This window comes from Gorilla gorilla, chromosome 12 (assembly GCF_029281585.2).
Source record: "Gorilla gorilla gorilla isolate KB3781 chromosome 12, NHGRI_mGorGor1-v2.1_pri, whole genome shotgun sequence".
NCBI classification, from domain to species: Eukaryota; Metazoa; Chordata; class Mammalia; order Primates; family Hominidae; genus Gorilla; species Gorilla gorilla.
The window spans coordinates 113,269,330-113,284,497 of record NC_073236.2 but is presented as its reverse complement, the minus strand read 5'-3'; the positions used below and the strand labels follow the sequence as shown (position 1 = coordinate 113,284,497).

Sequence of the window (15,168 nt, the reverse complement as noted above, 5' to 3'; positions counted from 1 at the left end):
GGGTCACCAACACCCTCTATGCCACCCCTCCAGTTCGGCTCCCCTTGGGCCCTCTGTGGCACCTGGAAGACCCAGGCACATGGTCACTGCTCAGCCAAGCCTTGATTAGAATAGGAGGCTCTGCCTGGGCCAGAGTTCAGGCTGACTCCCCCAGAGCAGGAACTAGTCCAGACTCTTCCATCATGTGGCCCCTTGGAAGTTGTTTCCCTCTTGGGACCTCAGTTTCCACATTAATAAAATCAGGGTGAGGAGCATTTAACAGTGACTAGACTGGGCGGTCTCTAAGTTTCTTTCCAGTCGTAGCATTCAGAGAGTCTGGGACTGACCAGTGACCCTGCACCCACCCAGGGGAGGGCAGAAGCTTCCCATCAGCCCTGCCTCTCTGGCTGGCCCTGGCCCCGGGTCCCTTAGTGGATGGCCTGGGTTTGAGAGAAGTCCCACCCACGTGTGGTGGAGCCCATGCACGTGTACACGTGGGGTGTGACTGTGTGAAGGTGAGGCCAGGAAGTGGGGGGTGCCAGGAAGACCGCCTCCCCATTTTGTTTCTGTCACAGTCACAGTCTTTGATTCACTCACCTTTCTGAGGTTTCTATTTCTTTCCCCTCCAGAATCCCAGCTTCTCCCAGCTACCCCCACCCACCTACCCACCCCTCACCCTTTCTCATTATTTTGTCTTCTCCACTCCTGCCTCTATTTCAAGACCCAGCTTTGTGCATTTTCCTCTGTCTCTGTCTGCCCTACAGATAGGCCTGTCACTTAGGAGGGGCCGTGCAGCCGTGGCTTGAATGACATGTCTGTGCCCCCTCCATGTCCCTTCCTCAGGAGCCAGCCTCCTCCTCCCTGGTGTCCCCAGGCCTCTTCCAAGTGGTGGCCACAGTTCTCAGAGCCCAGTTCGTTCCAAACAGAAACGAAGATGGGCTCTCATTGAACAATGACAAACTGAAGTCATTATTCTGCCAAGAACCGAATGAAAAATAGAGAAGCCTGACGTAGCCATGATTTGTTAACGTGACATTTCCTCTCAATGCAATGCACAAATTTTAATTAAAATCTCAGGAGTGATTTTGGAGTCCTTTATTGTGTGCCTCTAGGCTCTTCCAGGCTGCCCTGGGGGAAGGGCAGGGCCTCTTCGTAACAGGGATAAAGGCTCAGATAATTGTCCCTAAAGGATTGGGAGGTGGGGGGATCAGGGACAGCTCAGGCTAGCACTGCCTGTGGGGCCAGGAGTCTTAGAGTGCACACGGTCACTCCCAGCCTCCCCCCACTGCTCTACCCATTTTACAGGTGAGGAAACCAAGACCAGGGAAGGTTTGCCAAGGACCCACCCATAGCAAGGGTGTGTGTTTGTGGGGGGTGGGAGTGTGTTCTGGGTGCTTGGAAGGTGAGATTCAGCCCAGGAAAAGTTGTGGAAACTGGGAGGGAATGAGCATTCAACCAGCCGTCTGTGTAACAGGAGCCTCCAGCCCAGGCAGCGTTGGCTGAATTGAGGGCGAGTTGAGGAGAGAGAGGATTGCAAGAGCAGAAATGCAAGCACCCTTCTTTCCTGCAGCCACTCCTGGAGCTGGGAAGAAGGCAGGTTGGGAGGACAGTCTCTGGGCCCCGAGCCCTGCTCCTCCTGGCTTCTCAGAGAAGAACCTGAGAAAATTCTCAGTCCCTCTAGAAAAGCCCCAGTCCATTGAGGCAGCCTGAGGAGAAGAGAAGGGCTGAGGGACTGGGCCGATGGCTAGGGTGGCGCCCTGGCTTCCTCAAGGCCTAATGGTCCTGCAGGGGATCCTGGCCTAGGGTCACTTGCCCTAGTTTGGGGCACAACAGACAGCAGAGGAAACTGGCTGGTGTGGGGTCACTGGGGTGAGGGTTAAGTAAGGAATGAGCAAACAGCGTGGGGTGGACTGCAAGCTGAAGCCCATCTAAAGACCCACAGGCTGGCCTCAGAGGCTGAGCAGCAGGGCCAGGGAGCACCTCCAGATGGGGCCGCCACCTCCCATGGTAAGGCCTGGAGCAGGTCTCATGCCCCGTCTGCCCCTGGCCCCACCTGAGAAGTAGTGACTGTTATCACAGGGTCCTGCTCTAGGACCGAGGTGAGGATGGAGGGAGGCCAGATGCATGCAGGAAGTGTTTGGGAGCCATGTCCTTGTGCTCCTCTGCCTGGAGGATCAGGAGCCCCTTGGAGTGAGGTGACCATCCCACAGCACGGAGTGCCCACCTCACCCCACCCCTCCCAGCACCTATCAGCCCATCAGCAGGTCCCACTGATGCTGCCCTTGCCCCACCCACCGTCCTGGACTCACCCGCAGAGCTGGCAGGGAGCTGACCTGGTCCATGGTGAGCGTCGCCTCCTTGTAGTACTTCCCAGGCGGGCAGAGCTTCAGGAAGGTGTCATGGATGCTGAGAAGAGAGGCATTAAGGCCGTGTGGCCAGGGAAAGGAGGCCAGCAAGCCTGTCTCCTGCTGCAAGGGGTGGGGGTGTCTCTTTGAGGAAGGAGACTTGGGGTTGGCTGACACAGAAAAGGCAGTAATCAATAATAATAAAGCGCAGTAATAAATATGTCTTCTAGAAACATCCCTGGACCCTCCAGCGTGCCAGGCACACCATAGAGGATGCAGAGATGAGCCAGGTGAGAGGAAAGTTAGGCGAATATGCCCTGTAGCCAGCAGCACACTCTACAAGGGTTCATCATAGAATGTCAGAACTGAAGGGGCTTATGTCCAGTCCCTCGGTTATGGATGGGGAAGCCAGTAGGACCTTGGGGAAGCCAGGGTCCCCACCTCTGGCCATCTGCCAATTTCCATCCTCAACCCAAGAAAAGAGGTCACTTCGTGGGTCTGAGTGAGCCGGGATTAGAGCCCAGCTGCCTGCAGCCAGCAAACCACCAGCCTTGCTAGGCCACTTGACAGCAAACTTGGTTCCAGCAGATCGTGGACTGAGGGGTCTTCCTAATCATCCCTGTCAGCGATGTCTCTGTCTATAGGATCCCATCCCAGTCAAGAGGATTTTGCTTATAAGCTACAGGCAGAGGGTGAAATGGCCGTGTGACCCCTGAGAGTAAGAGGGCGGGAGGGAGCTCTGCCTCAGGCTGAGAGAGGATGAGCCCTCATTCCCTGTCTTTCTCACCCTATCCTGAACCTGGGTCCCTGTCCACCGGCAAGCTCTTAGGCCTACAGGTCCAGCAACCAAGGCAGCCAGTGGAGGTGAGACAGTGGTGCCCTGGGGCCCAGGAGGCCTGGATCCCAGAACCTGAACTGCTATGGCAGGGCTGTGTGACCTCAGGCAACTCACTTGACATTTCTGAACTTTAGTTTCATCATCTGGATAAGGGACAAGAATGATATCTCTCTTGGAGGGCTGTGGCGGGGGTTCAGTGTGAAGGAGGCTGAAGGGTATGTGTGTTTATGTATAAATGGTGGATGGCGGGTGGTGGGGTCACCACAGGCTGGTTGAAAACACTGTCTCTAGAGCCAGACAGATCTACATTCAAATCCTGACTCTGCCACTTAATAGTTCTGAGGCGTCGAGCAAGGTTCTGAATCCACCTGAGCCTCAGTCTGCTCCTCTTTGCAGTGGGGTAATAAATCTCCCCACACACACTCGTGAGGATTAAATGAGGGGAGGTGTATGAAACGTCAGCGCAGTGTTTGGTAGGTGAGAGTGTTTGTGTTACCCGGGGCCTCAGAGGGGACACCCAGCCTGCCCTCTCTCTGTGTTTCTCTCCTATACTCCAGGTGCCCCTGTGCCCCTGGGCTGTGCACAACCCACACCTAGACTGTGAGAATGGGAGCCCACCACCCTGACCCAGACCTGCTCTCCCCTCTCTTCATGGTCCCCTCCATGCTCCAAAATTACCCCTCCCTCCTTTAGTCCTTTCCTGTTCCTCTCCTGTTTTCCATCAAACCTCTACTCTCCTGAGAGGCCAGCAATCCCATGAAAGGAGTCTGTATGCAGGAGTGAGTGACTAACAGTCCCCTATTGACATTCCAGGGCATGTGATTTGTTGACTCAAATGAGGCTCTGATTGGTGGAATTTAGGGACATGTAACTAAGTGAAGACCGGGTGCGGCGGCTCATACCAGTAATCCCAGCCCTTCAGGAGGCTGAGGCAGAAGAATCGCTTGAGCCCAAGAGTTTGAGACCACCCTAGGCAATACAGGGAGACCCCATCTCTACAAAAAAATTGAAAATTAGCCAGGCATACTGGCACGCACCTATAGTCTAGCTATTCAGGAGGCTGAAGTGGGAGGATCACTGGATCCCAGGAGGTTGAGGCTGCAGCGAGCTGCGATCGCACTACTGCACTCCAGCCTGGGCGACAGAGCAAGACCCCATCTCAATAAACACAAAAACTAGGTGAAGAATTTGGAGGGTGATTTTAGGAGTGGAGACTCAGAGGCAGAGCAGGAAGCAGGAGGCTCTCCCAGAGCCCTGACGATGGTAGGTGGAGGCCTCGCACCCTGCCAGCCACTCACTGTTTCACATCTCACTGACTAGAAAAACATCCTTCAGCTCCCAGCCCTGGGAGAGTGGAAAGAAACTATGCTGGGATTCTGTGTGCCCACTGCACTCTGTGCCCTGGGAAGCTGATCTCTACTGACAGTGTTCCCACCTCCCTTGCCCTCTGGCTTAAGGGAAGCTCCAGGAGGACTGGAGGTGTGAGGGATGGGTGGGGATTTATCCTTCTCTCCCTCCCAGCCCCACACGACTCTGCAGTGTCTGTGTTCCCGCTGTCTCGGGCTAGCAGCCAGCTTCTGCAGCTCCAGCTCTCAGCTATCACCTCAGGCCTGGGGCAGTCAGGGCTGGCCCCTGGGTGCTTCCCTGGGCCTCCTTCTGAACAGTTCCTTCACTGCAAAGCACCTTCAAAGATCCTGCTGAGTGTGCCACCTGCTTCCCGCCGGGTTGCTCACAGACCTATCTGGATCTATCTGGATCCTATTTCTCTACCTCTAGCTATGAGACCCAAGGCAAACTGCTGGACCTCTCTGAGCACGCAGGCCCAGGTTTATATCCTGACTCTGTCCGATGGAGAGCCAGCCTCCTTCCAGTGGCATTGTGCAGATCCGGGCTAGGGCCTGACAGATGGGAGCTGGAGTGGCATGTGGTGTTCATGGAGAGCACCATGACTGCCGCCTTGGCCACGGAAAGGGCCTGAGCTGTCACTAGGGTCTAGAGACTGCACACGTTTGGGAGGGAGCAGAAAGCAGAGTGTGGAATGGGTTGGGGGAGAGATTCTCCAGGAAAGTACTGGGGTGGATGCTGGGAACCACAGGTCAACAAGGAGGAAGAAAAGCCATCACTGCTGAAGTGTCCAGTGCCCTACAAGGGGCGAGGGGTAGGCCGGGCGCAGTGGCTCCTGCCTGTAATCCCAGCACTATGGGAGGCTGAGGCAGGCGGATCACTGGAGGTCAGGAGTTCGAGAGCAGCCTGGCCAACATGGTGAAACCCCATCTCTACCAAAAATACAAAAAATTAGCCCAGCATGGTGGCGCACATCCATAATCCTAGCTACTCCAGAGGCTGAGGCAGGAGAATCGCTTGAACTCGGGAGGTAGAGCTTCCAGTGAGCTGAGATTGCGCCATTGCACGCCAGCCTGGGCGACAGAGTGAGACTCCATCTCAAAAAAAAAAAAAAAAAAAGAAAAGAAAGGGTTAAGGGCAGTGGGAGTGGCCGGCTCCAGTCAAAAGGAGCATTTTGTCACTGTCATAGTTAGAATTGCTGGCTTGAGGTGATAAAGAACAGACCCACTTTCAATAAGAGCAATTTTCAACAAAAATTAATGTTTTGGTTTTTTTTTTAAAATCCCTAAGGCAACGCACAAGTGAGCTCGGGCTCCTGCCCCCACCACGGGCACCACTGGGAGTGCCTGCTCTGTGTAGCCAACTCTCACGGACATTCTGCATGTCTCATGCCAGTCTTGCAAGGAAGGGACCATTGTTTCTTTTACAGATGAGGAAATTGAAAGTCAAGTAGGTAAAATAATCTACCTAAGGTCACACAGTGGTAAATGTTAAAGCCAGAGATACAAACACCAAAGCTCGTTCCCCAGGAGGCATCAGGGGCTGCTGAGGGGCAGAGAGGAAACTCACCAGCCCTTGCCACCCTCTTCTCATGACAAAGCCTCTGTGCCGGGTGCACTCACACACATCATCTCACTGAATTTTCCTAACAACTCTCTGTGGGAGAAGTGGAGGGGCCATCATTTCTACAGATGGGTAAACTGAGGCTCCGAGAGTTTAAGTGTTGTATCTAAGGTTATACAGCTGGGAAGAGACAGAGTGGAGGGCTGAACCCTAAACCAAGTTCTTTGGGCTGTGCTGCCCACCCCTAAAGGGCCCACCCTTCTTCCAGGTGAGAGACTCGAGTCACCCCCCTGGAGAGTCCTCTGGGGGAGGGTGCTGGTGGGGTGCCTGCCTGGAGTTGGTGCCTTCCCAGGCTGCAGAGTGGGCGGGCTGCCCATAGATGAATCGTGGCTGCATCTCGGCTGCCATAAAATGTTCTCCTCCTCCAAATATGGATCAGCTGGCTCTAAATGGAACCCTGAATTAATCACTAATGGACTCAAAAGTCAAAGCCATTTGAAAAACTCACACATTCAGCCTGCCAGCAATCCAGCAGCCTGGGCCATGGCTCCCTTCCACACAGCCCAGAGAGGCAGGAGGGGCTGTCTGCGGGCTCAGGGGCTGGCCCTAAGACGGGTGGAGGTCACTCTGCTGCTGACTGTCCGTGGGACCTTGGACTCACCAAGTCCCCTCTCGGGCCTCAGTTTCCCTTCTGTGAAATTCGAGTCCCAGCATCCCCCCAGCTCCCTCCAGTTTAGGCATCCTATGACTCTAGGCTTTCGTGCCTCTCTCTGGCATCCCATTTACCCCCTTGCCTCTGAGACCCTCTAGCTTAGTAGCTCTCAACGGGGTCCCACATAAGAATCATGTAGGGAGTTTGTAAAAGGATCTGCCCTCCCCACCCCTTGAAGTTCTCATTTAAGGCCAGGATAGAGCCCGAGGCACCTACAGGTTCTACAAGCTTCTCAGTATTTCTACTGCCCCAGAGAGATCAAGAACATAACAAATCTAAATTCCCACTCCTCAAGTCCCAGCTTTCTGGCTTCACCCCCACCCCATGGGGTCAATAGTCCTTTGCTCTACAGTACTGCCTGCAGATAGTAGATATTTTCTAAATGGTCCTTCTTTAGCCTGAAAATGTGGCTTTTAGTTCCCTGATCTGCTACTTGCAATCTGTGTGGGCTTGAGGAAATTACTTCATTTCTTTGAGCTGATTTCCTCATTTGCAAAAAGTAGGGATAATAATACCATGATAGTAACAGCAGCCACATAATCGGTGCTGACCCATGTGCCAGGTATTGCTCTAACAATGACAGATTTGATCTTCTGGTTGTCCTAATAACAACCTTGTGAGATTAGGTTCTATTTCCCTCAACTATTTTATAAGGATGGAAACTGATGCTCAGGGAGGGTAAGACACTCCCCCGTGTTTGCACAGCTACTAAGTGGCAGAGCTGAGCCTCAAACCCAGGTCTTTGGCTTCCAGGAAATAAACCTGTAACCACTCCACCTGCGGCCTTGAGGTGCCTGTTAATGGCCAGGACAGGGCCATGGAGTCTACAAAGTGTTGGAACCTCCAGAGGTGCTAGGAAGAAAGGCCCCATGGCTGCGTCAGCCTGGGCAGAGGCTGTAAGCAAAGCTTCAGGCTCCTAAACCAGACCCCACCCCACCCAAGAGAGTGTCAGGAACCATCCCAGGCAATGCAGAGTAGTCCGAAGAGCTCAGGCTGAGCCAGGCTGACCTGCGCCTGAGACATAGAGGTCTGGGCTGGAGTCAGGCTGTGCCTTGCCCAGGAAGCCACATGGGCCCTCTTTGGGTCTGCAGGGTCTGCACGGTCTGCAGTCACCGCCGGAAGGGCCTGGGCCCAGAAAAGGCATCTCGGGAAAAGGCTTCTTCTGGGACAACCAATTCAAACAGAGTCAGACAATGCTGCCCTGATGCTAAGGCGGAAAGGGACCTTGCTTTTGCTGAGATCAAAAACATGTGAAAGGAAAGTCTCATAGGCTGGAAACTTAGAGTGAACAGATCTCTTCTTGGAGGGCCAAACCAAAGCAGCCCTGGACTGGGAAGGTGCTGGCTCCAAGACAAGTCTAGAACATGAGGTCTCCCCCAACCAGCCCCCAGGAGGTGCCATCTGCAGATCTGGTGACCAGGCCTTTGTGTCCTTATGCAAGTCACAGATTAAAAGGTGGGAAAATATTGGACAGAGCCAGCCTCCCTGCAAAGGTTACTTCTACCTATCGGTCTCTTGAATACTTTTTTAACTGGCTAAGTCCATCCAACTGTACTGCCATCTGGGCCACATTTCTCTATGACACCGATAGGCAAATCACAAGGCATTGTCAGAGGCCACAGTGGAAAATCATTCAAAAGTGACCAGGGCTTCGTCTGGCTCAACTTGGCCTTGGTAGCCCAGGATGGCCAGTTTCTCCCTGAGTATCACATGCCTTCTGCGCCCTGAGCCAGAGAAGCTGGGCATCCACATCACAGCTGTCCCCTCACTTTACAGACAGCATGCCCACACCAACCCTAACATATTCCACTCCCCAGGGCCCCACCAAGAAGATAACCTATTATCAGTTTCTGTGTCTGCTTCCAGGGATATTCTCCTCTGTGTATGCATGTATGAACAGCCCTTTATTTCACAAGAGCAGTAGCAGCCTGTATGTACTGGTCTTGTTTGCCAAAGTAATACAGTTAAATAGATTAAAAATGCAAATAGTACTGTGATACTGTGAAGCTTACAATCAAAGTCACTAATACTCCATACCCCACACCACCTCTCTAACCCTGCTCTCCAAAGGTGGCAGTTTGCAAGCATTTTGCTATTTCACTTTGTTTTTGCTTAATATTTACATGGTACTTCCAAATGCTGTGCTAATACTGCCTTTGCTGTTGTTTTCACTATAGATATTATCTTGTGACCTCTTAGTAGAAAAAAAGAGGATTTATTTCTCTATATATACTTCTTTTCCTTTCCCCAACCTCCCAATATAAAACAATTTTCCTGAATGAATATTCAGTGTTTATAATAATATTATATATCGTATATGCATTATTCAAACATTGCTCAAGCTGAGTTCCCTAGTGCAACATGATTACTTCTTTCCTGCAAGTCTTTTTGTTTTTCCCAGAATTAATAATCACTTTCAGTTTTTTGCCTTGGTTTTTGTGTGCCTATCTTTATTTCATCTCCAAACTTTCTGCAGAAATAAGTACCTCTCAATATGGTATCTAGATAGATTCATTTTGTCTCTTAGAGACACCACTCCTGGAACCCCTGACTCCCTAATTCTAATCTGGACTGATTGCTTTCCAGGCCGACTGTCCTGCTGTCATCCTTCAGCTTCCCTTCACTATCTTCCTTGTAATTCGTTTTGCCTCTAGGTTGAAAGCCTTTGTTTCCCCGATACTGGGTCTTCTTTTTTCTTGGTTTACTCACTAGTTTTAATGAAGCACATCTCCCAAAAGCTTCCTAGGAAAAGGTCCATAAGAGATGATTTTTTTAATTTGCATGTCAAAAAGTATTGTTATCCTGCCCTGACCCTTGATTAATGGCTTAGCTAGAACTTATTTCTAGATTGAAATTTTTTCCTTAGAATTTTGAATGTGTTTAGCCACTGTCTTCCAACATAAGTCCAAAGCTATTCTGATTCCTGATTCTCTGTAGTCTGTTTTGCTCTCTGTGGAAGCACTCAGGATCTTCTCATCATCTCTGGCAGTCTGAAATGTCATGATGGCATGACTTAGTGTGTGTAGGCTGTTTTTTATTCTTTCCTCAAATACCTGGTGTCCCTTAGCTTTCGATTTCTACTTACAGGGAGGCTCTAAAATGCTGACCAGAAGCTCACCCTGCTCTTCATCATGCTGGTGGCCCTGAGTCAGGGGCCTGTCTTGCTCCAGCTCTCCCCAGATGGTTAGCTCCTGTCTTCCGCTGGGGCAGGGCAGGGGTGCCAAGTGGATTGTGGATTGCAGAGGGAGAGAGAAGGAATCACATAAGACTTTCAATCTGCCTTTCTGTTTTCACCTGATCCTGCATCCTGGCATTTGGAGGTTCCTGAGCCTTTCTGGGTTCTCGATTCCATCATCCAACCCCTGCAGGCAAAATTCTTTCAACTTTCTATTCAGCTAAGTCTGCGTCATGGGTCTATCTGCTTTGCACTTATAAAATTTTTGTTGACCTCTCTCATCTGCTGTCATTGCTTGTGTTCTCTTTGTCCTTATGGGTTTCTTTCTTCTTCTTTTTGTTTTTTTTAATTCCTTTACTCTCCTTTTAGTAAACAGAGGTCAAAGAAAATGCTCTATTCTCCACGTAACTGGAAGCCCCCTGAACTTTGCTTTCTTAACTTAATAATATACCTTGGAGATGGCTCTATATCGAACAGAAAGCTCTTCCCCTCCTCTCTAAGGGCAGTCTTCCACGGAGGGATGAATCAGCACTTACTTCACCTGTGTCCTCTTCATGCAAGTCGAATGGCTGGGTCAAGTTGTACTTCTCATTTTGAACTGGGACATTTCAGCATCTCCTGCCTTCGCTGGTCCTCTTCCACTCTTCAAAGCTCTTGACAGCTATTCCACATTCTCAGCTGCTTCCCAGGCTGTGGTCTCCTGGGTCTGGAGACTCCCCTCGGTTTAAAGCAGCAGAGGGCTCTCACTGGTATCACCTTCCCATTTGAGAGTTTCTGCACTGCTGTCCCCGGCCCCACTAGTGCTTCTCACTCTGTCTTATCTGAAGGCGTCCAAGTAGTAGGAGTTGGATACTTTGCCCTCTACTCTGCCTTCCTTATGCAGTGGCGTCCCCAACCCCACCACCCCCAGCGCTGACGCACGCCGGCCTTTGAGAGTGGGAGCCTCCTGAGCAGGAGCTACCCAGGGGCAGGCACAGGCCCCTCATGCTCAGGAATGGCGCTCTCAAGAGAAGGGGCAGGACAGAAAGAGCTTTAAGAACTGCTTGTTAGAGAAGTTTGCACTGAACCATGAACCGTGAACTGTGAACTGGAGCCTTCCCTGGCAGCACTCACCGGGACCCACCTCCCCAACACAACGTGGAGCCAAACTGTGCTCTTCTCCAGGGAAAGGCACCTTCTACGGGGATGGAAACAGACTGGAAACAGGATCTGGGAGGAGGTCGTCTCAGGGCCTGGGTGGGAGGTTCAGAAGGGAGGCATCCATAAGCATGGCTCGCTTCCAAGGAACTCCTTCTCCGAAGGCCAAGGCAGAACAAATGAAAATGGAGGATCGATGTTCAAGAGAGAGCCTGAACCCTTCCCATACTCCTCTCACTCCTCTCGTCCGCCACCCCATGCTCTCTCCTGGCATATAGGAGGAACCCCAGGGGTGGATCCACGAATGCCATTTGAAGCCCCTGGGGTAGAAAGAGGGGCAGGCATGGCCATGCCCCCTGGCTGAGAGTATAAACTGGTGCAACTCCTTTGAAGGACAACATTGTCTTACCCATCGAAGTTCTAAAATGTAGGCCGGGTGCAGTGGCTCACCCCTGTAATCCCAGCACTTTGGGATGCCAAGGTGGGAGGATCACTGGAGGTCAGGAGTTTGAGAACAGCCTGGCCAACATGGCGAAACCCTACCTCTACAGAAATACAAAAACTTGCCGGGCGTGCTGGCAGGCACCTGTAGTCCCAGCTACTCAGGAGGCTGAGGCAAGAGAATTATTTAAACCAGGGAGGCACAGGTTGCAGTGAGCCAAGATTGCACCACTGCACTCTAGCCTGGGAGACAGAGCAAGACTCTGTCTCAAAAAAAACCCCAAAAGCTTAAAAAAAAAAAAGGTACAGAACAGTATGAAGGGATAAATGCAACCGTGTGAATGGGGTAAAAGGAGGATAAATGTGTTGGCTTATGTATGGAAAATTCTTCCAGAAGGCTAGATGGTAAGACAAACCAACAGTGAGCAGAGGCGGCCTTGAGGGAAAAGGACTGGGAGGAGAGAATGGAGACATTTTCTTTTCACTTAGAACTTTTACACTATTTGAATTTTCTTTTTTTTTTTTTAAATTATATTTTAAGTTCTGGGATACATGTGCAGAACATGCAGGTTTGTTACATAGGTATACACATGTCATGGTGGTTTGCTGCACCCATCAACCTGTCATCTACATTAGATATTTCTCTTCATGCTATCCCCCCCAGACCCCCACCCCCCAACAGGCCCCAGTGTGTGATGTTCCCCTCCCTGTGTCCATGTGTTCTCATTGTTCAACTCCCACTTAGGACTGAGAACCATTATTTGAATTTTGAATTTTCTAGCCAGGTAGCAGATTTTTTTTAGATTTCATTTTATTTTTATTCATGTGATACTTTTCAGAAAATTTCAATAGAGGTTATATGGGTAGTAGGATATGGGTCATTTGGAGTTATGTCATATTTTTCTATATTTAAAAAAGTGAGTGAATATTATTTTCAAAAGGGAAATAATGTCACTGGGTGACAGCCCCTGGTTAGCTCCCCGTGCCCTGGCCATCCCCCATCCTCATTTGTGCCTGGAGAGTCTTGCACTTGTGACAAAGTTGTTACCTGCCACCCCTAGACCCTGAGTGGGAAATGTGGCTTCCATGTGGTGACTGGGGAGGGTTAGTCCAAGCAAAGATGATGAGAGGGAACCTTCCCCCCACCTTCCCCTGAAAGTGTCTTGGTGAGCTCCTTTATTCATCTAACAGGTTTTGTTGGGCACCTGGCTTGGCCCAAACACACAAACACACACACACCTCTCACACTATTCACTCTCCCCACAGCCCCACGAGAAGGGTATTTGGCCACCTCCACGTTGAATGAAGGTTCTTCCCCACTGGACAGGGGTCCGCATGACAACAGCGAGCGGGGCTGCTCACCACCCCACCCTCAGGGCCTCCACGAGGCCAGCACATCACAGGCACTGGAGAAAGGGCAGGGAGGGAGGGAGGGAGGGAGGGAGGGAGGTGGAGAGGGAAGTCTGGGCTTCAGTCATGCATCCAAGTTTACCCAGCCAGTGGACAGCCAAAATGGGCTTCAGACATAAGTTCCCCAAGTCCTTTCCTTGTTCTCCTCATTATTCCAAAGAGGTTCTGTCCAGCTCCATGATCCTCTGAAGAAACCTCACTTTGGATCCCAGTAAAAGGTTAGCAGCCTAAAGCCTGATGTCTCATTCAGCTCCAGTGGGGCTCTGCGGATCATGGCCCCTGGGCCCTCCCATCCCTGCCTGCCGTGTCCCAGCCCCATCTCCAGGGCTGTGTGGCTCTGAGCAGGGACCACACTCAGGGACCAGCGTGAGGCTGTATTAGGGCAAGAATCCAGCTCAGAGGGAGGAGCTGGGAGAAGGAAAGAGGGGCGGGGCTTCTACTCACCACAGAATTTCATTTCTGGTCAGGAAGGTCAGGGCCTGCAACAAATCACAGAGAAGCGACGTGTCCACTCCATTCATCCCTGCTGTGGCCCCTGGGGAGTGGCGCAATTCAGAGGCTGGGGAGGAAATGCCTATTCTTTTGCTGCACAGCTGGGGGAACCCCAGGTTGAGGTGGATGCCTGAGGTGGCAGCAGGAGAGGAAATGGTGCTCTTTCTTACCCCCTAGTCTCTTACAGCCCGGGGAAGGAGGGCATTGGCACAGATGTGGAGAGGAGATCAGAGACAAGAGTGAAACTCTGGGCTCTGGAGCAGGAGACAGATGGAGGAAAGTAACCTTAGAGATCTCATCTGGGCCACATAGATGCAGATTTAGCAAAGAGAGGGACCACCGCTACCCCGCCTGGTAAACTCTAGAGCAAGCTTGTCCAACCCACGGCCTGCAGGCCACATGCAGCCCAGGACAGCTTTGAATGGGGTCCCAACACATATTTGTAAACTTTCTTAAAACATTATCAGATTTTTTCATGATTTTTTTTATTAGCTCATCAGCAAGCATTAGTGTTAGTGTATTTTATGTGTGGCCCAAGACAATTCTTCTTCCAATGTGGCCCAGGGAAGCCAAAAATTGGACACCCCTGCTAGAGCGTCAGGAAAGAATTTTCCCATTCATTCCACCTGCTTTAGGAAGCTCCCACCTCTGCCCAGAATCCCTAGCCCGATCTACCCACCTGGTACTCTTCCAGGTCCTCCCAGTGCATCTGGTACCTCAAGCATTGCCCCATGCCAACCACACCTTTCTGTCTGCCAGCAGTAGAACCTCAGCCTCAAGAACTCACCAGCTGGGGCACCTCGTTGATCCGGTTGCCATGGTGACCTACATTCCACCTTCTGCCCATTCCACCTGAGTTACTGAGTTGGCAAAGAAACAAATTCTTTTCATTCCCATTCCACCTGAGTTGCGGAGTTAGCAAAGAAGCAAATTATTTTCAATCCCAAAGCTAAGGGGCATCAGTCCCATACAACAAGCAGAAAGGCAGCCCAAAGACAGGGCTGAGAGTCACACTGTCAGCTCAGGAGTCACAGTGCCTGGGCTCCAATCCCAGATCCGCCCCATTGTAACCTGGGACAAGCTCTTCAATATCTGTGTGTCTTAGTTTCCTCATCTGTAAGCGGGGATGATAATCATGGGATTGTTGTGAGGATTGACGAATACAGGGCATAATGTCAGGCACATAGTAAGTGCTCAATAAATGCTAGCTATTTGAACCACAACCTAGCTGGGCATGGTGGCTCACGCCTCTAATCCCAATACTTTGGGAGGCCAAGTCTGGTGGATCACTTGAGGTGAGGCGTTTGCTACCAGCCTGGCCAACATGCAGAAACCCCATCTCTACCAAAAAATGCAAAAATTAGCTGGCATGGTAGCATGACCTGTAGTCCCAGCGACTCCAGAGGCTACGACGGGAGAATCGCTTGAACCTGGGAGGTAAAGGTTGCAGAGAGCCAAGATCGCACCACTGCACTCCAGCCTAGGACCCTGTCTCAAAAAAACAAAAAAACCCTACAACCTGCCGGGTGCAGAGGTGCACACCAGCACACCTGTAGTCCCAGCTACTCAGGAGGCTGAGGCAGGAGGATCGCTTGAGCCCAGGAGTTCATGGCTGCAGTGAGTGATGATCATACCACTGCACTTCAGCCTGGGTGACAGAACAAGACCTTGTCTCTAACAAATCAAAATAAAAAATAAACAAGGGACCACAACCCCAGGACCGTGCCAGGCA

At 51.3% G+C, this 15,168-nt stretch overlaps 1 protein-coding gene across 4 annotated transcripts in view; it reads right to left on the bottom strand.

The window, feature by feature from the left end:
* CIB4 (calcium and integrin binding family member 4) overlaps positions 1-14,892 on the bottom strand; it is a 60,588-nt gene extending 45,696 nt beyond the window's left edge. The window contains exons 1-4 of one of the 4 annotated variants that reach the window (XM_055377606.2): positions 14,224-14,258; positions 13,389-13,423; positions 10,493-11,188; positions 2,289-2,385 (exon numbers count right to left, since the gene is read on the bottom strand). In XM_055377606.2, coding sequence (XP_055233581.2) covers positions 2,289-2,385; positions 10,493-10,512 — 117 coding nt within the window. In that variant the 5' untranslated portion in view covers positions 10,513-11,188; positions 13,389-13,423; positions 14,224-14,258. Of the gene's footprint in view, positions 1-2,288; positions 2,386-10,492; positions 11,247-13,388; positions 13,429-14,115 lie in introns of those variants that run through there. The other 3 variants (XM_055377605.2, XM_004028966.4, XM_063696012.1) reach the window with 3 other exon arrangements.
* Between the last annotated feature and the right edge of the window lie 276 nt (positions 14,893-15,168).